General features: G+C 45.2%; 1 protein-coding gene across 1 annotated transcript in view; it reads left to right on the forward strand.

The window, feature by feature from the left end:
* The first annotated feature begins 396 nt into the window (after nt 1–396).
* NUP93 (nucleoporin 93) overlaps nt 397–25,972 on the forward strand; it is a 118,526-nt gene continuing 92,950 nt past the window's right edge. The window contains exons 1-2 of the mRNA XM_062176601.1: nt 397–489; nt 20,471–20,663. Of these exons, the coding sequence (XP_062032585.1) occupies nt 20,485–20,663 (179 nt within the window). The 5' untranslated portion in view covers nt 397–489; nt 20,471–20,484. The remainder of the gene's footprint in view (nt 490–20,470; nt 20,664–25,972) is intronic.

Raw genomic sequence — 25,972 nt, forward strand, 5'->3', positions numbered from 1 at the left:
GGTGGGGCCCCGGATGTTACCTCCTTAGCGAGAGGCCTACCCCGGCCACCCAACCATTCTCTCTCACAGCATCACCATAGCCCTCTTGCACACTGCAGTTATTTATTACTATATTTTTGTCTCCACCACCAGCCTGGGAACTTCATGAGGGCAGCGATCTTGTCCATCGTGGTCGCCACTGCGTCCCCAGCACAGGGAATTGCGGAATCGCTTTCTCCCCGAGGAGTCGACTCTGCGCGCTGGAAGGGTGCAGGCGGTGGCCTCCAGGGTGCCTGGAGTGACGGACGGTTCGGCTGCAGGCCCCGCCCCCAGCCCCGCCCGTGTCCTTGTCCGTCCCCACGGGTTTCTATAAAGTTCATTTGGCCGCCGCGCGGAGGCTTCTGGGAGCGGCCAGCCTCGGCCAATCAGGAAGCGCGGCCGAGCGGCGCGAGAAGCGGCGGCCGCGTTCTCCAGCCCGGACCCGAGCGGCGGACACGGCTGTGGGGCCAGGTGAGCGTGTGTCTGGTCGCGTCCCGCCGACCCGCTGTTTGTCCTTGAAGCCGGGACTTGGAAGCTGGGTGGAGTCCCGCCTGCACGCCCGGAGCCATGCCGCTCTCACTTCCCGTTCTCCGCATGGCAGCCGGGCACGCCTGACGCCCGCCACACAGCGGCTCGTGGGACCACCCGCTAGGTGTAGCGTGGGACTGTGCCCCGGGAGTGCCTTTTGTGTGCCCTCTCGGCGGGTGCAGAGCTTTGGCCTCTGACCTCCCGGCCCCACCTCGGCGCCACGCCCCCGCGCCACCCCCACCCGGCCGACTGCGGTCCTGACAGCTGCTCCCTACCGGCTCGCTCGCTGCTCTCGGCCGGTGCGGCGGGGAGACGTGGGGAGGGGCTTTTGGGGCCGGAGAGACGACCCCGTGAGCCTCTCCAAGCCTTGAGCTTGTTTGCTGTGCTGGCGTCCGAGGGGATGCCAGTGATTGGAACCGGGAGTGGCTGACCTTTCTCGGGGCTCGCCGCGGCCTCTCTGGTCCTTGGTCAGGGTGTTGACGATCCCTTGATAGAGCCGTTTGCCCCTCTGTTTTTTCTTGTTTGTTCTGGCGGAGGTGTCTTGCAGCACAAGCAAGGGTTACTTTTTGTGTAGTGCCCGGGGTGGGGCGGGGCAGGGTCTGAGAGGGCATCCGTCCTGCAGCATCCTAGCTTTTTCCTTCCTTCCCCCTTTCTTGTCTTTCTTTCTCCATTGTGCATCTGCGTGTGTGAAATTCTCACTTTTCATGCAGGGTGATCCTGTCCAGCTGGAAATAACTACATATTAGGCTGGTAGAGCCCATACTAATGTCTCTAGCCCCGGCCTGGCTCTGACCTCTATCCAGCTGCCCTCTTCCTGTTTCCACTGAGAGGGATGATAAAGGACTCAAATTTACATGCCAAGGAAGGGCTGGGTGAGCTCCCCTCTCTCTGCCATCTTCCCCTCTTCTGTCCTTTGAATCATCCTTGATTGCTCTCTCTCTCTTTTAAAAATTTTATTTACATTTCATTTTATCGGAATGCAGAGAGAGAGAGACAGCCAGACACACTGGTTCCCCCTCCCCCTCCCTCTCCCCAATGCCTACAACAGCCAGGGCCGGGCCAAAGCCAGAAACCCAGAACTCAGTCCAGATCTCATGTTGGTGGCACGCCCAGCTGTTTGAGCCTAATCTGCTGCCTCCTAGGGTGTGCATTGGCGGGAGGCTGGATGGAAGGCAGAGGTACCAGCACTCAGATCAGACACTGCAATGTGGAATGTGGGCATCCCAGGTGGTATCCATATGCATGCCCCATGGCTACTCCTCTTCCCCCGCCCAGTGCTTGTCACCACCTCCTCTCACCTCGAAGAGCATCCTGTTTGATCCCCCTTCTTCTGCTCTGGCCCCTGTTTTCAGTAAGGTGGTTTTAAAAGGGATCTTTTTACAACAGAGATCATCAGAGCAAGTCACCCCTATACTTAAAAAAATTATCCGAGGGGTCCCCATGTCTCTAACAGACTCCTTACAGTGAGCTGTCAGGCCTTGTATAACTTCATACTGTTACTTTCCAGTTCTGTTTCCCTCCCCTTCCATACGTCAGATACGCTTTGGCTTCAGGGCCCTTTGTGCCTGTGGGTCAGTCTCCACGTGGCAAGTGTCTGTGAGGGGTTACTAGTGTGGCTTTCCCCACTGACTGTCTTCACTGCCTTAGTTGTTCTTAGTGCTTACGTTTGGCTCATGCATCTTGTCTATTGTTTACCTTTTCCTCTACAATGTCAGTGAGGAGATTTTTCTCCAGTTTGTTCCCTGATGTATCTCCGGCACCTAGACCTGGCACAGCTACTCTGTAAGTGTGAAATAAATGAGTGCTTCTGCTGCTGTTAGAGGCTCATGGATACAGTGGTGAGTGAGGCAGGCCAGCCCTCGTCGTGCTAATGTTTACAAAGGACACCATCAGTAAGAAACACACAGATAGAAGTTGTGACTTCAGGATTGTCTTTTAAGAGGAGGACAGGGATTTTTTTTTTTTAAAGACCATGTTGGCCTTTTTTTTTTTTTTTTTTTTGACAGGCAGAGTGGACAGTGAGAGAGAGACAGAGAGAAAGGTCTTCCTTTTGCCGTTGGTTCACTCTCCAATGGCCGCCGCAGCCAGCGCGCTGCGGCCAGCGCACCGCACTGATCCGAAGGCAGGAGCCAGGTGTTTATCCTGGTCTCCCATGGGGTGCAGGGCCCAAGGACTTGGGCCATCCTCCACTGCACTCCCTGACCACAGCAGAGAGCTGGCCTGGAAGAGGGGCAACCGGGACAGAATCTGGCGCCCCGACTGGGACTAGAACCCGGTGTGCTGGCGCCGCAAGGCAGAGGATTATAATGCCTGTTGAGCCGCGATGCCGGCTGACAGGGATATTTTACCATATACCTGATTGAAATGAGAGAGCAAGTCATGGGAATATTCAAGAGCCTTCCTGGCAGTGGAATTGAAAGTGCAGAGACCTTGAGGCGTGAACAGTCGGAGATGTGAGCTTGAACACTTGAACCTGCTTCTCAGTGGACTGAAGCGTGTAAGGTAGAGGGAAAGATGTGCCAAGGATGGGGAAGGGTCAGAGCAAAGATCTGGAGGTGAGAGGGCCAAGGTGTGCTCTGGGAATAGGTCACTTTAATTCTGCAAAGATGTGTCTGGTACCTGTGCTGTGCCAGACGTGGCTGCTGAGTCAGAGCTGAGCATCTGTGGGCCTTTCTTACAGGATTTGCCATCTTGAGAGGGAGAGGTACATGGGAAGAAATAATCACAGGAAACACTACAGAAGGTTCCCATTGGTGTGGGAGGGAGTTGGGGTGGGTCTGCCTGCGCCAGCTGACTTGCTAGTGTATGTAGGAATTCCCTGTGTGACAAGCTGGGGATGGAGATCTGTTCTGTGCCTCTGGCATGAAGGAAGGAAACAGCATGAGGTACCCCAGGGAACAGAGAAGGGTTTGGTTGGCAAAGGTGGTAAGGGATGAGGGTGGTAAGAGTGGTGTACTATTAGTCATCATTTTGTTGCTACAGTGAAATACCTGAGGCATGCTACTTACAAAGGAAGGTGTTCACAGTTCAAGGCTGGGCATCCCCGCTGGTTTGTCGGCTGGTGGAGGCGTTCTTACTGGCAGAGTCCTGAGGTGGCAAGAGGGAGCACAGGCAGAGCACGGATCATTTGGCGAGCCAGGGAGCAGAGTGGAGGCTGGGCCCAAGTCATCTGTTAAGCACTCTTGTGGGACAGCCAGCTTCTGAGGGCATTCCCCCAGTGACCCAAGCCCACCTCCAATCACCATAACTGGATTAAGTTTCTATGAAGTTTCTGTGCTCCTTGTACCATCAGCTTTTTTTTCTTTTTCTTTTTCTTTTTTAAGATTTAATTATTTATTTGAAAGGCAGACTAGGAGACAGACAGAGAGGTCAGTCTTCCATCTGCTGGTCCACTCCCCAAATGGCCACAATGATCAGAGCTGGGCCAGGCTGAAGCCAGGAGCCAGAAGCTTCATCTGGGTTTCCCATGTGTGTGCAGGAGCCCAAGCACTTGGGCTGCTTTCCCAGGCCATTTGCAGGGAGCTGGATCGGAAGTGGAGTAGCCAGGACTTGAACTGGCACCCATTATGGGATGCCAGCATTGCGGGAGGCGTCTTTACCCGCTGTGCCACAAAGCCAGCCCCTGTACCATTACCTTACCACTCATGTAAGTCTAAAGTCTTGCATGAGTTTGGAAGCCATATCCCATTCAAACCATAGCAGGTGGCAGTGGCTGGTAGGTACCCAGTATAGCTGTGTCAAAGCATGATCACTTTGTCCTGGGGGAACTGGAAGGCATTCCTGATGGACTTAATGCAGGGGACCATTTCAGTCTTTTTAGAAAATTTATTTATTTTTAATTTTAAATGGAGAGTCGGAGACACAGAGAGATTTTCCATCCACTGTTTTCACTCCCTAAATGCCCACAACAGCTGAGGATGGGCTAGATCAAAGTCAGGAACCTGGAACTCAATCCTGCTCTCTCCTGTGTGGGTGACAGGGACACAAGTACTTTAGGCATCATTTGCTGCCTTCTAGGGTGTGCACTAGCAGTGAGCTGGAAGCAGGAGTGGAGCCAGGACTCCAGCTCTGTCACTACGATGGACGATGCAGGCGTTCCAAGTGGTGTTGTAACCTCTGCCCTGAACACCTGCCCCCAGGAGAGCATTTCAGAAAGACTGCTCGGGCTATGGGGAGGGTAGGTTGGAGGAACGAGAAGGCCTAGACTGTTGAGGTACTCAGGAAAAAGCAGGAGGGTTAGAGCAGGGCACGAGATGAGGTATAAATTGGTGAAAGGTTTGAGAGGCAGACTTGGAGATTCACTGGATGTTCAGGAGAGGAAAGCAGAGCCTGAGGTGACTGGAAAGTGGTTTCTGGCTGACTTGGCAGGGTGCTAATTGTTTTATTGAGTGGGAACCCAGGAGGAAAAAGCAGTGGTGGTGGCTGCCATGTCTGAGAGAGAAGTGATGAGTTTGGTTTGGATCGTGTGTAGTTTACAGATGTAAATGGCAGGCGGAGAGTTGGAAATATTGGCCTGGGAAATGAGTTGGGTCAGACACAGAGATATGGGAGTCACTTCTGTTTCACAGGTTAGAGTCCTCGTAGCTTATTTATTTGACTTATATTATCGTCTATTAATACCTATGTTCCTTCTCCCCAAAATAGCTCAAAGCTTGAAGTGCTTTGTAGTTTACAGTTTTTTTTTTCCCACTGCCCTAAGAATGCTCTCAAACAGTAACTCCATCATCAACACACAGTTGCTGATTGAGAGAATAATCTTCTCCCAACCTTGCCAAAAATGTTAAGAGACTCCTTATTTTCTAACTTTTTATGTTGGTCTGTAAGATCCACTGGCGTTGTAGTCCCATCTTCCTTCTTACGTTTAATCAACTATATTGAGGCTCTCCAGCGTGCGAGGTACTCGTTGTCCAGCGAACTGGAGGCGGAGATTGTGGACAAACAGAACAAACTTCCCAGACTCAGGAAGCTTCGCCTGTTATGAAACAGACAGTAAGTGAGCAGATAGACAGATGATGCCAGGTATTGCTATATGCTATCAAGGAGATTTAAAAAAAGGAAAATGTGGTAGAGTGGACAGTAACATGTTCTGAGACGTTTCTTTAGAAGGGAGACCTTTGAGCAGAAACCTGAATGAAGAAAGGGGATGAGCTGTTAGGGGAGGAATGTTCCTGCAGCTGCAGAGGAATCATCGAACGCCAAAGCCCTGAGGCAGCGATGCTGTTAGCATGATCACAGGCAAGAGTGATTGAGAAGGGGTTGTGGCAGGGGACTGAGCCTGTAGGCTTCACAGCACAAGGTAGGGACTTTGGATTTTATTCTGTGGAGTGGGAGCTCTTGAAGGGCTGAGCTTTTGTTTTTTATTTTTATTTTTTATTTGAAAAGCAAAGACATAGAGATTTGAAAGCAGAGACATAAAGATTTTCTGTCAACTCTCACTCTGCAAATGGTCACAATGGCCAAGGCTGGGCCAGGCCAAAACCAAGAGCCAGGAACTTCATCCAGGTCTCCCACGTGGGTAGCAGGGGTCCAAAAACTTGGGCCAACTTCCACTGTATTCTCAGGGCACATTAGCAGGGAGCTGGATCAGAAGTGGAGCAGCTGGCACTCAGACCTGGGATGCCAGCATTGCAAGTCACAGCTTAACTTACTGTGCCACAATGATGGCCCTTGGTTGAGCTTTTTGAAAGGCTGATGCTCTCTGTTATGTGGATAACAGATTGGGGAGTGGTAGGGAACAAGGTAAGAACAGGGAGACCAGCCAGAGACTGGATCACTCAGAAGTGGTGCACGAGAGTGGCTTGGAATAGAGTGATCATGATGGAAGAGCAAAAAGTGGCTGTAACTCATATATATATATATATATATATATATATATATAATATTATTATATTATGTATATATAATGTATATTACATATTAAATCTAATATATATATATTAGATTTATTTATTTATTTGAAAGTCATTACACAGAGAGAGAAGGAGAGACAGAGAGAGAGAGATAGAGATATCACTCCCCAGTCGGTCGCATTGGCCAGAGCTGCACTGATCTGAAGCCAGGAGCCAGGAGCTTCTTCCAGATCTTCCACACAGGTGCAGGGGCCCAAGGACTTGGGCCATCTTCTACTGCTATCCCAGGCCATAGCAGAGAACTGGATCGGAAGTGGAACAGCCAGGACCCGAACAGGCACCCATGTGGGATGCCAGCACCGCAGGTGGTGGCTTTACCCACTACACCACAGTGCCGGCCCCTATATTTGTTTTAAGAATAAAATTTAGTGTGGACATGTAAGAGTAGGAAAGAAGTCAAGAACAATGCTGAGTTTAGGCCTGAACAACTCTGAGCAGGAAGGCGCCATTTTCTTACATGAGAAAGACAGGAAAGGAGTGGGTTTGCTTCCTAGAGGACTGCCATGAGGCTGGCATTAGGTCAGATGTTTATGTTAGCTCAGATGGTTAACACACCTTGTGGGGACACATACACAGCCAGAGCTCAAGAAACAGGGCTTTTGTTATCCCTGTTGCCACTGATAGGAACTTTTCCATTGTCAGTAAATAAATGTATGGAGTAGAAAGGAATTTAGGGGAAATTTCTATAGGATGGATGTTGAGGAAAACCATTTGGCCCTTGTATTCATCTGTTTTCCATTCCTACAATGACATACTGAGGCTAGGTACTTATAAATGAAAGTAGCTTTATTTAGCTCACAGCCTTGGAAGCTAAAAGTACAAGATCAGACAGCCCCAAAGATTGGTTCCTTTGATGAGGAACACATGATGGATGGTGGCTTGGTGGGAGTGCTTGCCAGAGGGCGAGATCAGATGGTAAGAGTGGGAAAGGGCAGGTGACAAGCTCCCATCACCCTAACACTGGCACACTGAGGACCAAGCTTCTAACACATGCCCTCTTGGGGAGCACACTCAAACCATAGCCAAACCATTGCAGCAGGCAGGACTTGAGCTGGTGTTAATAATAATAGCTTGGCCTGGGATAGCAGTAGAAGATGGCCCAAGTCCTTGGGCCCCTGTACCCACGTGGGAGACCCAGAAGAAGCTCCTGGCTCCTGGCTTCGGATCAGCGCAGTTCCGGCCGTTGTGGCCAATGGGGAGTGAAGCATCGGATGGAAGACCTCTCTCTCTCTCTGCCTCTCCTCTCTATGTGTAACTCTGACTCTCAAGTAAAAAAAAAAAAAATAATAGTTATGCTTATTGAATAGTTCCTATGTGGCTGGTAAGGGGGGGGGTATGTAATTTTTTTTTTTTTAAATTTCACAGATGAAGCTGAAAGGAAGGAATTATCTTGCTCCAGGTCACCCAGGTGGCTAGAGCTCAGATGCCTTGGAGGGTTGGGTAGGTCTAGTTTGGGAAAAATAATGAGCAAGGGCCAAGCAGGAGAAGGTTGGTAGGCACAGAACAGGGGACTTGTGCACAGGCTTTAGGGAGTCAAAAGCAGTGCCTCATCAGGATTCCTGTGAGTGGGAGCCAGTGAGGACTTTAGAGGAGGAGCAACAGTAGGAAAAGGATGTCAGAAAGCTTAAAGTGGTCTCAGAAAGTAGTGTAACATGGGGTGGGAAGGGCTAGAAAGAGAGACCGTGTTCAAGCATCTAACAAGGACTTGGGCTTAAAGAAATGAAAGTGTGCCCCTGTGTTATGAAGGATGGAAGCAGCAATTAGAGGACATTGCAGTTAGTATCCCTTGTTATCTAACTCTGTTTATGTAAAGAGATTTTGAATAGTGACTTTGGAGAGAGAGGGATCATTGGGTATTGTCTGAATCTGTACTGTATATTTGGTTTCCTCAGTTTTTGTTACAGAGTAGCAATAGGTTGGATAAAGAGGAGTACCTACCTGCTTGCCCTCAAGAGCTGTCTCTACATGTGTTTGGTTTCTGTGTCTGGAGAGTGGGGTGCACCTGTAAGTAAATGATCTGAAGTCACACACAGATGCATAGGGGAAGGCTAGACTGTATCCTGAGAGAGGGAAGCCAGGGAGCGGAGGTGCAGGAGATGGGGAGACAGCCAGTAGTGGTGGTGGTAGTTGGCGGTGGATAAGTGCGGTTTGACACACAGTAGGTGTGGATGTGACAGATATGTGCTTGAGAGGAAATGCACAGGCGAGACTTGGAAACTCCAGGCTGGAATTTGAGTGCAGGGGAATGGGAGTGGATTTTACAGTCGTTGTCATTGAGGAGGTGAGGCAGCAGTCTGAAATGAGGAATTTTGAGCAGTTTAAAAATGAGCAAGTTATTGGAATTACATAAGATATAATTATATATTTCACATGTTCTCATGGAAACAGATTCAGCTGACAAATGTATAAAATGAAAAGTAGGTGCAGGTGTTTGGTGTAACTGTTAAGGTATTGCTTTGGGACATCTTCACACGTCAGAGTGCTAGGCTCAGATCCTGGCTCTTCTTTCAATGTCATCTTCCTGCTCAGGTGCACCCTGGGAAGGCCGCAGGTGATGGCTCAAGTACTTAGGTCCCTGCCACCCACGTGGGAGACCTGGATTGGGTTTCTGTCTCCTGGCCTCAGTATTGTGGGCATTTGGGAATGAACCAGCTGATAGGTGATTTCTATCCATCTGTCTCTCTGCCTTTCAAATAAAATAAAAATAAAGAAGTAAAATGAAAAGTAAGTCTGCCAACACTCAGCTTTGCTCTGTAGAGGTAATGCTGTTAAGTTTCTTTCTATGTCTGTGTTATGTTTCTTGCTATTCCTTCTAAAAACTATCTGTGAACAAACCTTATGTGTATAGCTAAGTGGATTTTTTTTTTTTTCTGGACAGTGTTAGAGAGAGACAGAGAGAAAGGTCTTCCTTCCGTTGGTTCACTCCCCAAATGGCCACTAAGGCCGGCGTGCTGTGGCCGGCGCACCGCGCCGATCCGAAGCCAGGAGCCAGGTGCTTCCTCCTGGTCTCCATGCAGGTACAGGGCCCAAGCACTTGGGTCATCCTCCACTGCACTCCCGGGCCACAGCAGAGAGCTGGACTGGAAGAGGAACAACCGGGACAGAATTCGGTGCCCCAACTGGGACTAGAACCCAGGGTGCCGGCGCCGCAGGTGGAGGATTAGCCTAGTGAGCCGCGGCACCGGCCAAGCTCAATATATTTTTACGTATGTATTCTCTCATGTGACCACTGTCCATATGGAGGTATAGACTATTTCTACTATCCTGATGTCTTAGCTCAGGCTACTATAAAGTATCATCAGTTGGGCTGTTTAAACAACAGAAATTCATTTCTCACAGTTTTAGAGGCTGGAGATCTAACATCCTGGTGCCAGCACGGTTGGGTTCTGGTGAGGGCTGTCTTTTTGGCTTGCCCTTGCAGAGGGCTGCCATCTTGCTGCTCACTTGGTTCCCCTATGGCCTTTCTTCAGGGTGTGTACCCGAAGCTGGTGGCCAGAGGGGTGGTGTGTTTGGGAAGATGGGAAGCACACTCTCTGGTTTCTTTTCTTATAAGGGCACTAATCCTATTCAAAGGACCCTGTCCCCACCATCTAAATCTAATTATCCCCAAAGGCCCCATCTTCAAATATTAGGATTAGGATTTCAGCATAAGGCCTTTGGGGGGGGACACAATTCAGTCCAATTCAGTCCTGAAAAGTTCTGTTGTGCTCCCTCTCCTTCAGTATTTCCTCCACACCTTCAAGAATACCAGTATTCCAACTTCTAGCACTATGCATTAGTTTTGTCCTGTTAAAATCTATGTATAAACAGAGTCATACAGTGTGTCTTTTTTTTTTTTTTAAATCTGGCTTCTTTAGTTCATTATGATTGCAGAATTTATCCATGTTGTTCCTTGTAGGTGTTGTTCTATCTTTTCCATTCTGTGTGGTATGCCAAGGTATATTATACTACCACAAAAATCTCAGATGAGATAATTCTGTATAGACAGTGGTCTTAAAATTATTTGGGGGAGGTGGGGAAAGACTTTTGTTAGAACCTGACAGTGGACAGGGAATAGGAGTTAGCCTAATTAAGATGCCTGCATCCCACATTGAAGTGCCTGTACTCAGCTCCTGGCTCTGGCTCCTGGCTCCTGGCTCCTGGCTCCTAACACTGCAAACCCTGGAGGATGGTAGTTATGGCTCAAGTAATCATGTTCCTGACATCCCCATGGGGATGCTTGGGTTGTGTTCCTGGCTCCAGCTCTAGTCCAGCCCCAGCGCTGTGGGCATTTGGGGAGTGAATCAGAGGATAGATGTCTCTCTCTTAAATAAAATACCTTTGAGGTTTTGGGTCAAACAATTCTTTGTTGTAGGCTGTGCTGTGCATTGCAGGATGTTTAGCAGTATCCTTGGTCTCTACCTCTAGATGTCAGTAGTGTGTACTTCCTTCCCCCATGTTGTGACAACCAAGTATGTCTCCAGTTATTGCTAAATGTCCTCTGAGGGTCAAAGTCAACCCCACCTGAGAGCTGCTGGTTTGGAGAGAAGCTCCAGAAACAAAGGACATTGAGGGCAGATTTGCTTCTCTGTCCCTGTTTGTGCTGGTTATAAGATGGGCCAGTGTTGTTTCTAAGGTTCTGTGTACAGGTAATTTCTGGAACCATGAAGTGGGGCTATTCCTTCTAAGGAAGCATTAAGTGAGCGTAATATGGGATGAAAATTTCATGCATTTATAGATTCTTCATGGTGAGCCAGCACTAAGAAGTTGCCAGAGCAACCCTCTCCTCTCAGTAGTATGAAACTGGGATCCAGAGAGGATCCAGTCCCAGAACCAGAGGGCTGCTGTAGGGTGGGGCCAGCCTGGAGTCCATAGCTCTTCCTTGCCTGGCCTGCTAGACCATACAGCTTAGAGTTTATCAGAAAGTTCCCTTTGTGGATAATTTATGTTTCTAGGTGATGCCAGGTTACTCCCTTGCTCACCGAGGGTGAAATAGCACACCTGCTATTTTACATATCAGGGAAGCTGACAGGGACCTTGCAAACACTGAGTCATCTAGAGCAGTTCTGCTCCTAAACCACCCAGGTCTTTATCTTCTGTCTGGGCTAATTTATTTTAGTTCTTTGTTTTCTCTAGAACTCTACCTTCTGAGTAATGTTGAGGCCTAATTCTCTTTTATTTAGTCTCACAGGACTGTAAAGAATTACCTAACAACAAATTTGTTATCTTTTCCCTTCTTCCAGAGGTGTCTGAATCAATACTATCTGTCAAGTTGTAATTTTCTTTTTGATAGTGGTTGTAATTGACAGCTGGTGGATGCAGTAAAAACTGGAGTGAAATTGCCACCTAACCAGAGTTTATATATTCAGGAGAGAAGAGGAGAGCAGAACCAGTATTAAACTTTTGTTACTTCTAGTGAGGTTTTCTTCATTAACCTTTGGTGCTGAATGTTGAACACTCTTTTGTGTTTTATTCCTGTTACAGGATTAATTAATTTGATTAATTAATACGATTTAAGGACAGGATTTCTGCTTTAGGTTAAATGTTAAATTTCTTTTAAATTACATCATCATTGTGGAAGTTTGGATTTATAAGTGAAGACTATATTTGGTAGTGGGCAGTATACCATACATTTTAAAACTGTGGCTATCTTCCACAGGTTCTTTCTGCATGGTACAGCGTTATGATTAAGGAAGTTATAAATTTATTTATTTAATTTGAAAGGCACATACACATAATCACACACACAGTGACATAGAGGGATCTCTTATCTGCCAGTTCACTCCTCTAACCACCTAACAACGGGCTGGGCCAGGCTAAAATCAGGAGCCAGGAACTCAATCAGAGAGAATATCCCTGTGGGTGCCAGGAGCCCAAGTAACAGCCATCACCTGCTGCCTTCGTAGAGTGCAAATTTGTAAGAGGAATTGGGAGCAGACCTGAGATGGAATCAGGCACTCCAAAAGGAGATGTAGAAATCCCAGGAGCCTCTTGACTGCTATTCCTGGTGCCCACCCCAAGTCATAGTTTAGTATCAGATATTTACTGGATGATTTTTTGAAGCAGGTATTTATAATAATGATGAAGTGTTGCCAGATTGGCAACTTTGGAAAAAAGCTGAAGTAGTATTTTACAGTGATACCAATCAGAGTTGTTGTTGTTTTTTTTTTTTTTTAAGATTTTTATTTATTTATTTGGAAAATAAGAATCACATAGAGAGGGAGAGACAGAAAGAGGGAGAGAGAGATCAAGAGAGAGCTTTTCCACCCACTAGTTCACTCCCCAGATGGCCGCAACTACCAGAGCCGGGCCAGGCTGAAGCCAGGAGCTAGGAGCTTCATCCAGTTCTCCCACATGGGTAGCAGGGGCCCAAATACTTGGGCCATCTTCCACAGCTCCTCTCAGGCCATTAGCAGGGAGCTGGATCAGAAGTGGAGCAGTCAGAACTTGAACTGGTGCCCCTGTGGGATACCAGCATCTCAAGTGGTGGCTTTATCTGCTATGCCACAGCACTAGCCACCCAATCAGAGTTTATAAAATGCTTTCTGTGTATCAATAGCCCCTTGAAGTAGGCAGGGATTGTCACCTTTTTTAGATGAAGAAATTGACATGGAGAAATTTGGGTTTTTTTCTCCAATATAGGTTGATCTACCTTCTGCTAGTAAAGGAATATATGGATCTGCACTTGATCTTAGGCAAAAGGCCGAGAAGCGATGGATATATGGATCTGAACCAGATATTTGGCTTCAAAGTCCAGTCATCTACTTATTGTGTTTAAAATATATGTATATTTTAGTTTATTGTCATTGAAATTTAAAAATAACTGAAAAAGGGAAGAAAATTGCTAGTTGTTTATGTTGAAGAAAAATGATACAAATAGCAAATAACATCAGTTACTTCTCTTCATGTATATAAAATCTCCCCCTTTGACAACAGCCAAAAAATATAGCAGTGCTAACTGCGTTTTCTAGGTCGTAGGATCTTTGTGGTGGAAAGAGATGCTTTTTTGTTAAGCATTAAAATTAGAGTTCTTCTGTGAGTGGTCGTTCCTAAGTGTTTGATTATACGGATGTTCCTTGACTTCAAGTGGAATTCCATCACTATTAAACCCATCATAAGTTGAAAATATTGTAAATTTAAAAAGCATTAAGTGCACTTAAACTCCTGAGCTCCCTGGCTTAGAAGCATAGCACACTGTAGACTCAGTGTCACTTGATCTGTGAGCCGCACCCCTGCCACTGTCTAGCTTCTCAAGAGCATATCCTGCTGTATGTTGCTCTTTCTTCTTTTCTTTTCTTTTCCTTTCTTTTCTTTTCTCTTCTTCTCTTCTCTTCTCCTCTCCTCTCCTCTCCTCTTCTCTTCCTTTTTTTTTTTTTTTTTAAAGATTTGTTTATTTATTTGGAAGTCAGAGTTAGAGAGAGGGGGAGAGACAGAGAGATCTTCCATCCATGGGTTCACTCCCCAAATGGCCTCTACAACCAAGGCTGGGCCAGGCTGAAGCCAGGAACCAAGAGTTTCTTCCAGGTCTCCCAGGTGGGTACAGGAACCCAAATACTTGGGCCATTATCTGCTACTGCTTTCCCAGGCACATTAGCAGGGAGCTGCCTCAGAAGAGGAGTAGCCAGGACTTGAACCCACCTGTATGGGATGCCAGCATTGCAGGTGGCGGCTTTACCCACTACCCCATAGTGCCAGGCCCCAACTCTGACTTTCCAAAAAAAACCAAAAATCAGAATTCAAAATTTTAACTATAGCGTCTACTAAATGCACATTGCGTTTGAATCATTGTAAAGTTGAAAATCATCAATCAGACCATAATAAGTCTGGAACTGTCTGCTTTAAAATTCTGCAGGGAAAGTAGTAGTTGGTGTCATCTCCCCCTGCAGGTTAGTGGTTAACACTGAAGAAAAGATAGATGACCTTGCCATTATCCATTCCTGTCTTAACCCTTTGTTCTTCTTGGGTAACTGGGCTGTTTGAATTGAGAGTGGTAAGGAGAAGGGGAAGTTCACATGTATTTAATATGTTGCATTATACTTAAAAAGGGCAGCAGGGTCCCTCTACCATCTTGAGTTTTGGTTCAGAAGAACATTTACAGGACAGATTTCATTGTTCATAAAACAGTTTTCTTCCTAAATATACTCTCCAAATAAAGTAGCTAAAGATGGAAAGGGAATAGATACAAGCCTATTGTATGACTCATTTCAGCTTTGTAACTGTTTTCCTTGCTGGGCTGTAGTCTGGGATGGCTTTGCCAGGGGCACAAAGCTGATAAGCACTGAACCAGGATTTATTTATCAGGTCTGGCTCAGAAAATAGAAGTCAAGGGTTGAAAAGCTAGGCCCCGTGGGGTCAAATAAACTAAGAATGTTTTTTATTTCTTTAAATTGTTGGGGGGTGGGGATACAAAGAAGAATATTTCATGACGTGAAATTATATGAAATTCAAATTTTAGTGTCCATGATTAAAGTTTTACTGGATTTTTTTACATGCTATCTTGTGGCTTTTCTCAAGTTACAATGGCAAGAGTTGAGTAGTTGCAATAGGAATTGGCCCACAGAACCTAAATATTCACCATCTGTCCCTTTACAGAAAAAATTTGCTAATCTATGCCCTAGGAGACTAGAAACTAGGCAAGCATTTGGCTGATGGGTCTAGGATGAAGGGCTCTGAAGCTCTTTCATGTTTCCTTTTGTTTCCTATCAGCATTGAGGCTCCAAAGGCTCTAATCTTCTGGAATATACTGTGGATGTAACATAGGCGTCAATCAGAGAACTACCGAGGGACGGCCATTTCTGGGGTGACCCAGTGGTCTTTAAAGAACTCAGTGATGGGGGCTGGCGCTGTGGCGCAGCGGGTTAAAGCCCTGACCAGAATCCCATATGGGTACCGGTTCTAGTCCTGGCTGCTGCTCTTCTGAAGAAGCTCCTGGCTCCTGGCTTCAGATCGGTGTAGCTCCAGTCATTGCGGTCATTTGGGGAGAGGCCAGTGAATGGAAGACCTCTCTCTCTGTCTCTGCCTCTCTCTGTAACTCTTTCAAATAAAATAAAATCTTAAAAAAAAAAATAAAGAACTCAGTGATGGTCCAGTTTGAGAGTCCACGAAGCTCAGATAAATGGCTTGTGGCCGATGCTTTAAAAAGGAAACTAATGACCTAATAAGTAGTATGAGAAAACAGATAGGTGGACATTTTACATACTATACATAAATACTATAGGAGAGCAAGATTTTGCCCCCCTTCTCCAATCCTGAATGGGCCACTCTTTGACAATACCAATTTAAAGTGGTTTGCAAATGCTCCACAGTTTGAATATTTAAGCATCTACTACTTTTCTGGCTTGATTAATTATTTAACATAGTTATATTGAAAATGTGGAAATGGCCATATTTTTCATAATTAAGACTCACATTTTAATAGCAAGTCAACTGAAATTATTTGGTACATTTTTGCTTTGTGTTTATATTTAGTTCATTTTATCTTTTGTGCAGTTTGGGGATTTTTTTTTTTCTCATTTAAGAACATTGATATGCCCTGAAGGGGTATGTTTTTTGGATACTGAATAACAGGAGTGCAGAACAGTACATGGAAATGAAGTGTGGTCATCCCATAATTCAGCTCTAGATAGGAACTGTCTCTAAAGCTGTGGGCTTTACTTTTTTCCTTTACTTGGTTTGCTTTGCATCTTCTAGGTGTGATGAAAAGATCTGGGTCATGGGAACTTCCCACTACGAGCGTTCCTCATTTTTAGCATGGTGGGGTGTCTGCTACAGCCTCTGAAAAATAATAGGTCATTGTCTTTTGATTTGAGGGGACTTTTAAAATTGAAATATAATACGTAATCCATAAAGTGCACAAATTATGAGTCTAGATAGGTGAATTTTCTCCAAGTAAATACACTGTTAACCAGCACTCAGATTAAAAATAAACTAAAAATTGCCAGCCCATAAGAAGCTTCCCTCATGTCCCCTCGGCTTCTCCTCCCACAAAGGATGACCAACTATGCTTCATTTTTTTTTTTTTTAAGATTTATTTTATTTATTTGAAAGAGTTACAGGGGAGAGGTCGAGACAGAGAGAGAGGTCTTCCATCTGCTGGCTCACTCCCCAGATGGCTGCAAAGGCCAGAGCTATGCCAATCCAAAGCCAGGAGCCAGGAACTTCTTCCAGGTCTCCCACGTGGGTGCAGGGGCCCAAGGACTTGGGCCATCCTCCACTGCCATCCCAGGCCATAGCAGAGAGCTGGATTGGAAGAGGAGCATCTGGGACTGGAACCAGCACCCATATGGGATGCCGGCGCCTCAGGCCAGGGCTTTAATCCGCTGTGCCGCTGCTCCGGCCCCAGTATGCTTCATTCTAAGGTTCTCAGTTGCCCAGGCAGTTGGGGAGTTCTGTGGAGGTTCAGGAGGACATCTGCCAAGTGCACAGGGGAAGCAGTTTGTTTCTCAGGACCCTGGTACCCTTCTATGCTCTCTGGAGCACCTATCAGTGAATGTCAAAGCATTCTGTCAGTCACTTTCTGAAGCTCAGTGGTTGCTGATCTGGGGCAGCACTAGTGCTGTTAGTCTGTTGGTCTGGCCTTTTCTGGTCCAACCCTGGTTTTGCTGCATTGACTATTCCGAGTCCTGTCTTCTGTGGCTTCTCTGTGTGTCTTCTTCCTAGCTCCCTGCTCCGTAGCTCTTCTAGGTTGCAACTGGTTTCCTGTTTTTGCATGGCCACATTTTCCCAACTCCCAAGTTTGTATTTCAGTTTTTCCTCCCAGATCATTTAAGTTCAGTTGGACAAAGCTAGTGAGGCTTTTGTAAGGTTTTCAGTATTTTGTGTCAAAATTGTTTTAGTGGTTTAACCTCTGTGTGACTAAATTGCTATTTTATAGAGGAGATAAAAATTATCCTTACATTTATTAAATAAACTATAAATTGAAAAATTTTAATGAGAATGGAATGATGACTACATCAGAGTATAGATTTGGAAACTTTAACAAAAAACTTTTGTAAAATTAATTTCCACTGATTGAGTTATAGTACAGGATAAATCCAGTTTTTTCCCAAATAAGGTATTACAAATGTATCCAGGCAGACATGAGACAAATTTATTTTCTTTGTTCCTACCTTGAAGTTAGATAGCAAAATTCTTTATGTATCTATTCTTTGGCTCAAACTAGACTGGACCAAGTATGATCTGAATTCCTGCCATTTATACTGTCGTTGCCATACGCCGTACACCCTCAGAAATGGTAACTATCAGTTGGTAGTGGGAAGGGAATGTTTTTCTCAGGTCTCTTCTTGCCGCTGGGTGCCGACTTGGCAGGGGGATGCCAGAAGCTTCTGGGAAGGACAGACTCTCCAAATGGAAGAATAAAACCCCTCCTATTCATTCAACAAATGAGTACCTGCTGTATACGGGCGCTGCTGCAGGAACTTGGGGTACACCTGTGAATAAAATACTGTCCTCGTGCAGCTTACATTCTAGCAGAGGGATGGATGTTAAGGAAGATGGAAGAGGGCTGAGGGCGGGGGCAGCTGTTCTAGGTCATCCGCAAAGACAAGGTTGATCGGAAGCCGAGAATCAGCAGTGAGCCGGTCTGGGGGAAGAGCATCCCGGCAGAGGAAATGGAGTACACAGGCTCTCAGGCTGGTATTTGTCTGATCCTCACTGGGGACCAGCAAGGAGGCCCCAGAGTGGCCGGAGCCCAGGGAAGGAGTAGGGGTGGGGCTGAGGTAAGGGAGTGGGGCCCCATTTTGAATTAGAGGTGTAAGCAAGGGGGGATGCGATCTTACCGACTTTATTTATTTTTTTTTTATTTTTGACAGGCAGAGTGGACAGTGAGAGAGAGAGAGAGACAGAGAGAAAGGTCTTCCTTTTGCCGTTGGTTCACCCTCTAATGGCCGCCGCGGTAGCGCGCTGCGGCCGGCGCACCGCGCTGTTCCGATGGCAGGAGCCAGGTGCTTATCCTGGTCTCCCATGGGGTGCAGAGCCCAAACACTTGGGCCATCCTCCACTGCACTCCCTGGCCACAGCAGAGAGCTGGCCTGGAAGGGGGGCAACCGGGACAGGATCGGTACCCCGACCGGGACTAGAACCCGGTGTGCCGGCGCCGCAAGGCGGAGGATTAGCCTGTTGAGCCTCAGCGCCGGCCGCGATCTTACCGACTTTAACAGGGTCACTTGGTACTGGGTTGAGAATAGACTGCAGGTGGCAAGCGCTGAAGAATCCCTCACTGGTTCTGCTGCCCCCATTTTCTCTTAAGTAGAGATCACCTGTGCAGCCTGATTGCATTGGGACAAAGCATTACAGTGATTTTCTGGAAACTTTAGGTCTCTAAGAGTTACTGTGTACGCAAGTTTTTTGTTAAAGATTAGTCAGCTTGGAACTTCATAAAGAATGCCGACGTGTTTCTTTCATGTTTACTCCAGCTGAGCTATTTTGGTTTTAACCTTGTACCCTTGCCTTTAAAGTTAATGTCTTTTAATGCTCATTTTAGAAAGTTCTTATTCTTCTGCTGTGGATTTATGCCAGTAATGGTGCCCTTTTAACATTAACCTGTGCTTTGTAGCTTAGATGTAATTATGTATTATATTAACATTATAACTACAATTCTAGGCCAATGGGATTTTGCATGTGCAATTGAAGTCATGGAGTTAAAACAAGAATGTAATCAACAAGAGCTACTGTTTAACAAATTTTGTTCCTTTTTAAGTAAATAATTTTTTTTAAAGATTTATTCATCTATTTGAAAGAGTTACAGTGAGAGAGGGAGAGACAGAGAGAGAGAAGAGAGATCTTCCATCTGCTGGTTCACTCCCCAAATGGCTGCAACAACCAGGGCTGGGCCAGGTGAAAGCCAGGATCAGGAGCTTCATCTGAGTCTCCCACTTGGGTGCATGGGCCCAAGCACTTCGGCCATTCTCCGATGCTTTCCCAGGCACATTAGTAGGGAGCTGAATTGGAAGTGGAAGAGCCAGGACTCAAACCGGTGTCCATATGGGATGCCAGCACTACAGAAGGCAGCTTAACCTGCTTTGCCACAGTGCCAGCCCCCTTTTTTTTTTGTTCTTAAACTTTTGGTGATGTAAATATTTTTAATGGTGGTAATACTTTTAATCTGATTTAAATAGCAATAGGAGTTATAAAACATCCTCCTAATACAAGGATGGTCCAGGCTATATAAAATTCATAAATGTGTACTATCTTAAATGTCAACACTCTTCGTAGGAATCTTCTAGAGCCCTTATTGGAAAACAGGTGATCTTAGTAATACTCATGTGATTGTTATTAGTAATGGTATTTCTAAAAGTGGTAGGTATAGTAACAATTAAGTCTGACGTCCTGAATGTATGTAACAAGCGGCCAGGGATCTCTGCACACAGTAACCTTGTAAGCTAAAGAATGTGTGGATTGACACCTCGTCAGGAATAAGCAAAGCTTGTCTTTTATGTTGGTGAAGGAGCAGGAGTGTGAGGAGATGGGGTTGGTTATGACACTTGTGTTCCCTTGGTCTCTGCGTGGCCAGAGCTCAGCAGAGAGTATTCTCTGCACATCACAGTTCTGTGGTGGACTGGCATTGCTTCTGTCTACTCAGGAGCCTCATGGAGTTGCCATGAGGATCATATGAGACGAGACCTTACACGTTGCCTGGCCCGCTTCAGGTGGAGGAGCAGGAGATGCATGGTGATTGTTCTTTAAGCCTCCCAGAGCTGCCCCGGTGGCTTCCATCTTTTTATTGGCTTTGCATCTGTGGAAGACGGCAGGCATTCTAGTCCCTGGCTTCATGTTTTTCCATTTGTTCTGGTGGCAGAAATCAATCTTGGGGCTGTCAATATGCATAGAAATGATCTGTTTTATCATAGTCTGACTCATTTTCTCTGTCAGGCATGTTCTTGGGCCGTGTTCAGGAATGACTCCTGCTTGTTGATGAGCTGTCTCCTTGTCTGTTTACAAAAGTCTTAGTGTTTCCTTAAGCTTATAACAGATTCAGTTGGCATTTAAAACCTATCTCTCCCTTGATTTAGGTCTCTGCATTTTCCTCCCCCATCTAGGACCTGCATCTCCGATGGATACTGAGGGGTTCGGCGAGCTCCTTCAGCAGGCTGAACAGCTTGCTGCTGAGACTGAGGGCATCTCAGAGCTTCCCCATGTGGAACGGAACTTACAGGAGATCCAGCAGGCAGGCGAGCGTCTGCGTTCCCGCACCCTCACACGCACATCCCAGGAGACAGCAGATGTCAAGGCGTGAGTACTGGTGGGGAGGTAGCGTTGCTACTGGGTGGTTCGGGGGCAGCATCTGTTTCTTCTTTCTTGCCTTGAATTCAGATATAGTCTGTGAATTACAGTCACAAACTAGATTCTTGGGCACTCAGAGAGGTCCTGTAAACCGGTCAGGAGCCTTACTTTATCTTCCTGCCTTTCTGGTTTTCCAGCCTGTTTGCCCATATCACTGGCAGAGAACAGCCTTGTCTTGCGGAAACTGGTCACAGTAGTTCCTGCATGGGTTCACCGTTGGATCTTCTGTTAGTAAACGTGAACCACACAGATAAATGCTACCCTCAAAGCCAGAGTACATTCAGTGATAAGCGAGTTTTTAAGAGCAGTTGAAAGAAATTGATGAGCAGTCAGGGATGAGAAAGCATCTAAGTAAATGGGGAGTGGTTCTTTCTGCTTATTGTCATTGACCCCAGAGCTACCTCTAAAAGGCCTTGCAAATACAGTGCCTCCTTGCGGAGTGTAGAACAGGAAAGAGGGTGAGCCCGGAGAGACTTCCCCGAAGGGAAGTGCTGACTGATGGAGCTGGCAGCTACAGCTGCCACACAGTGTACATTGGGCTGTTGATTCCACAGATGTGTGTTTAGGGTCCCCTCTGGGCCAGGGTTGTACCATCTCTGGGGCCATAATGTGAATTAGACTTTGTTCTTGCCCTCCAGGAGTGTGTAATTCAGAGGGGAGGGCAGAATTTTAAAAATACTGCTTTCCATAAGAAATGTGATTTACTGGTTTCTTACTGGGTGTCAGAAACTTGGTTAGGCTTAAGATTTTGCTTAATCCTCACTACCAATATTGGAACTCTGATTCTCATAGTACATTTGAGCAACAGAGACTGAGAGAGGGCAAATAAATCTGTATTCAACTCCAGCGAGGCTGACTCCTGAGTGCATGCTTCCGTAGTCCTAATGGGAGACCATGGAAGGCTGGAAGGGGAGCTTCTACTTGTGCTTTTGGTGGGGATGGGCAGGAGATATGAGAAATTGTCAGTCATTGCCTCAATATTCATTCTTTGAGCTTGGGAAAGAGTGATGTGCTACTGGTAACAGTGGCATTGTTGAAGTACTTGATAAATGACACAGGAGTGAATATAAGGGCTACATTCTTTTTCTAATTACATTTGAGAGCTGAATGTTTTGGTTGCATTGTTGTATCAGCAAGAATGTTGTGGAAATTCTTGTAGGCCTCCCCAGAGTGTTGTTTTTTAAAAATATGTGCTGGTTTTGGTTCTGTTGGCATTAGTAAATGTAAGACAGAGGGACCTTGACAAGGTATTTTTGTTTTTTAACCACCTGGCCTCACACCTAAAGGCAGGCAGCTGCTCCACACTGTTTGCTAGCACCTCAGCTGGCCTACAGACAGTTGTGCTAACCTTGGCCTCCCTGCAAGCTCTTTGACTCCTGCTCCTGGCTGCCTGCAGATACCACTGATCTTTAGCATGCAGGTTCCGTGCTTGTGTGCAAGGATGTGCTGGAGCGAAAGGCCTGTGATACCAGCTGAGCTGCTGTAGTTATAATTTAATTGCATCAGCTTTACAGCTTATTAAGAGCCAAAAGGAAAATGTTTTCTTGGTAATAATTATCAGTCAGGCTCGCTCTCTCTTGTAAGTTTCCATTCTGCCTCATCTCTTTCTACCTTAAATTCATTATTTTAGGGAGGAAGAAGTTGGAACATTGAAAGAATGGGTATAGGGTGGGGCAGGTGCTTAAAAAGAAACCAAAGGCTGATGATTGTGTTTTTCCATCTTCTTGATATGCAGAGACATGAGTGTAATGTAAGTATTTTAGTACACACAGGATGAGGGTAGAAGAGAGAAGTGAGCAGGAAAAATTTTCTTATGTGAAATATATTTTGAAAGAAAATTCCATCTTTAAAATTTAGTTTAGATTTCTGATTTCATATTAAATTATTTTGTGCTGAATTTGTTGATTAGTTGAAATATATTGTGCTGAGTTTTTTGTTTTAGAGATGGATTTGATACTTTCTTATGTGCATGTTTGAGCTTTTTAAGTTGTTCAGTTTTTTTTTTTTTTTTTAACACATGGAAAGTATACATCACATATATAAGGATGTAGCTCATGAGTCTTCAGATTGTGGCCTGTGAGCCGTATTCATCCTTCTCAAAGTATTATTGGAACATAGGTAGCTTATTTGTTTATGTATCATTGGTGTTGCATTTGTTCTGCAGGAGCGAAGCTGAGTAGTTGCAAGCTGAAAAGTCTAAATATTTACTGTTTGCATCTAACAGAAAAAAATGTATGTACTACTGGTGTAAATAATAACATTATATAGTTAAGATATAGGTTATTATCAGTATCTTGGGTGCCCTTGTTGTATGTACTCGTCTTTTCCTATCAGATGATTCACTGGATTTTTTTCAGACTCTGAATTCAAACAACCTAGGGATGTACAAAGAAAGAGGTATTAATCAGTCTATCCGTAACTTTTTCTTCAAGGTAACTGGTGTTATTAATTTGTTTATTTGTTTGCATTTTTCTTCATGCTCAAGAAGAGCATGTACAAACATTTATTTGCCCAGAGTTATATAGCAAATTGTAACTTTATTTATGATAATACTACTAAGTTTTCTTCCCCCCCCTGAGAGAAACAGAGTGGGTAAGAGTATTCCCAGTCCCCTGATTCACTCCCCAGACGCCTGTAACTACCCCAGCAGAAGCCAGGTCTCCCCTGTGGGTGGCAGGAATCCAATTATTTGAGCCATCACCACTGCTTCCCAAGGTCTGCATTGGCAGAAAGCTGGAGTTGGAAGCCAGAGTCAGGCATTGAAGCCTGGCACCAATGTGAGATGTAAATGTCTTAATCCTTAGGCTAAATGTACATCCTCTAAGCTATCTTTTAAGAACTTAATATTGATGAGACACTATACCATGCATTTAACATGCATTACACAATTTTTAAAAATAATCCTTTGATAAGCATTGTCTCCATTTTATGATTGAAGATGATCATATAGTAAGTGGTCAAGCTAGAATTCAAATCCAGCTTGGTTAGTAAGAGCCCCCCACACTTGCATGGTACCTTTCAGTTCTGAAAAGATTACCATAGGCATTCTCTTGACTGGTCTCCAAAGCCTGAGAGGTGAGAGAGACAAGGATTATTCTCTGTATTATAGAATCTTGAGAAAACTGAAACTTGAGAAAGGAATGTCTCTAAGATATTTCAGCCCATAAATGACAGGTGAGATTTGAATCCAGACCTCCTAACTTTTTTTGCTCCCCATATATACTGGGAACAGCCTTTGTGCCCCTACTGTCCTGTGACTAGAGTTTTTGAGTCCAGCCTATATGGCTTTCAGCTTGAGGTGGGAGCTGCCTGGCTTATGGAAGTTGGCAGAGAACTTTCAAATTTTCCCATCCCTGGAAACTGGAAGTTCTGGTACAACTTTTATTTATATAATCACTGCCTGAGATTCCCTCTCTCCTTCATCATTGCTCCCTCCCCCTCCCCATCAGAGTTTCTGTATGTGCAGAGTGTAGCAGTGCATTGTACAGTTCCTTCAGGTACCACCCACTTGGTACCATGGTGGCCTTGCTCTTACGGTGACTTTAATAGCTGATTTGAAAATTTTGAAATTCCTGATTCTAGCACACATTAAAATCACCTGGGCAGTAGATAACATTCTCAGATATCACTGGTGGACAGAATTTGAGAATAGCTAGCAAATTAGCAATCATAGTAGTACCATTTCTAGGGATCTATTTTGAAGATGTACCAGCAAAAATGTGAAAAGACTAAGGATATTCATTGCAGCATTATTGTAATAGGAAAAATAGGAAACAGCAAATATCCGTTAGTATGGGACTGGTTGAATAAATGTGTTATGTCTATATAAAGGAATACTTTTCAGTGTACAAAGGAATGAGAGTATATGCTATCATAAAGAGATGCAAGGTGGAGGAAGAGTATAATACTTAAGGCAGATGAAAGACATCCCATGTTCATAGATCCAAAGACGCACTATTAGGATGATGATACTCCCAAAATTGATCTACAGACTCAATATACTCTCTGTCAAAATCCCAACTGGCCTATTTTGCAGGTTTAAAATCCATGTGGAAATTCAGGGCACCTAGTATAGCTAAAACAATCTTTAAAAAGTGAAGAAAATTGGAAAATACACACTTCCAATTTTAAAACTTACCACGAATCTACAGCAAGCAAGATGGTGGAATACTGCTTTAAGAGTAGATGTATAGATGGATGAAATAGAATTATGTTTATAATTAATTGATTTCCAAGCAGGGTGCTAAGATCATTCTATGAGGAAAGAGTAGTTTTGTCTTTTTTTCTTTATTTATTTATTTATTAAAGGTTTATTTATTTGAAAGGCAGAGTTACAGAGAGGCAGAGGTAGAGAGAGAGAGGTCTTCCATCCACTGATTCACTCCCCAAATGGCCTCCATTGCTGAAGCTGAGTTGATCTGGAGCCAGGAGCTTCTTCCCGGTCTCCCATGCAGGTGCAGGGGCCCAAGAACTTGGGCCATCTTCCACTGCTTTCCCAGGCCATAGCAGAGAGCTGGATCGAAGTGGAGCAACCAGAAATCAGGGAAGCTGGTACTGCAGGCAGCAGCTTTACCTGCTATGCCACAGTGCCAGCCCCATGAGTAATATTTTTTTTTTTTTAAAGATTTATTTATTATTTATTTGAAAGTCAGAGTTACACAGAGAGAGAAGGAGAGGCAGAGGCAGAGGCAGAGAAAGAGAGGTCTTCCATCCTCTGGTTCACTCCCCAATGGGCTGTAACAGCTGGAGATGAGCCAATTCAAAGCCAGGAGCAAGGAGCTTCTTCCAGGTCTCCTACATGGGTGCAGGGGCCCAAGGACTTGGGCCAACTTCTGCTTTCCCAGGCCATAGCAGAGAGCTGGATTGGAAGTGGAGCAGGTAGAACTCTAATCGGCACCCATATGGGCTGCCAGCACTGCAGGCAGTGGCTTTACCCACTACGCCGTGGCACCGGTCCCAAGAGTAGTCTTTTTAACAGAAGACATTGGGACAACTAAATGCCAACATGCAAAAGAATGAAGTTAGATACTTACCTTAAACCATAAGCAAAATTTATCTTCAAATGGGTTATAAGCCTAAGTGTAAGAGAGAAAATATAAAACTCTGAAGAAAATATAGGAATGAATCTTCTTGGTCTTAGGTTTGCTAGAATTTTCTTAGATGTGACACCCAAAGCACTAGTGAGAGGATCCAAAAATAGGTCATTTGAACTGCATCAAGCTGAAAAACTTCTGTGGTTTAAAGAACACTATCAAGAA

Source organism: Lepus europaeus, chromosome 19, assembly GCF_033115175.1.
Source record: "Lepus europaeus isolate LE1 chromosome 19, mLepTim1.pri, whole genome shotgun sequence".
NCBI lineage: Eukaryota > Metazoa > Chordata > Mammalia > Lagomorpha > Leporidae > Lepus > Lepus europaeus.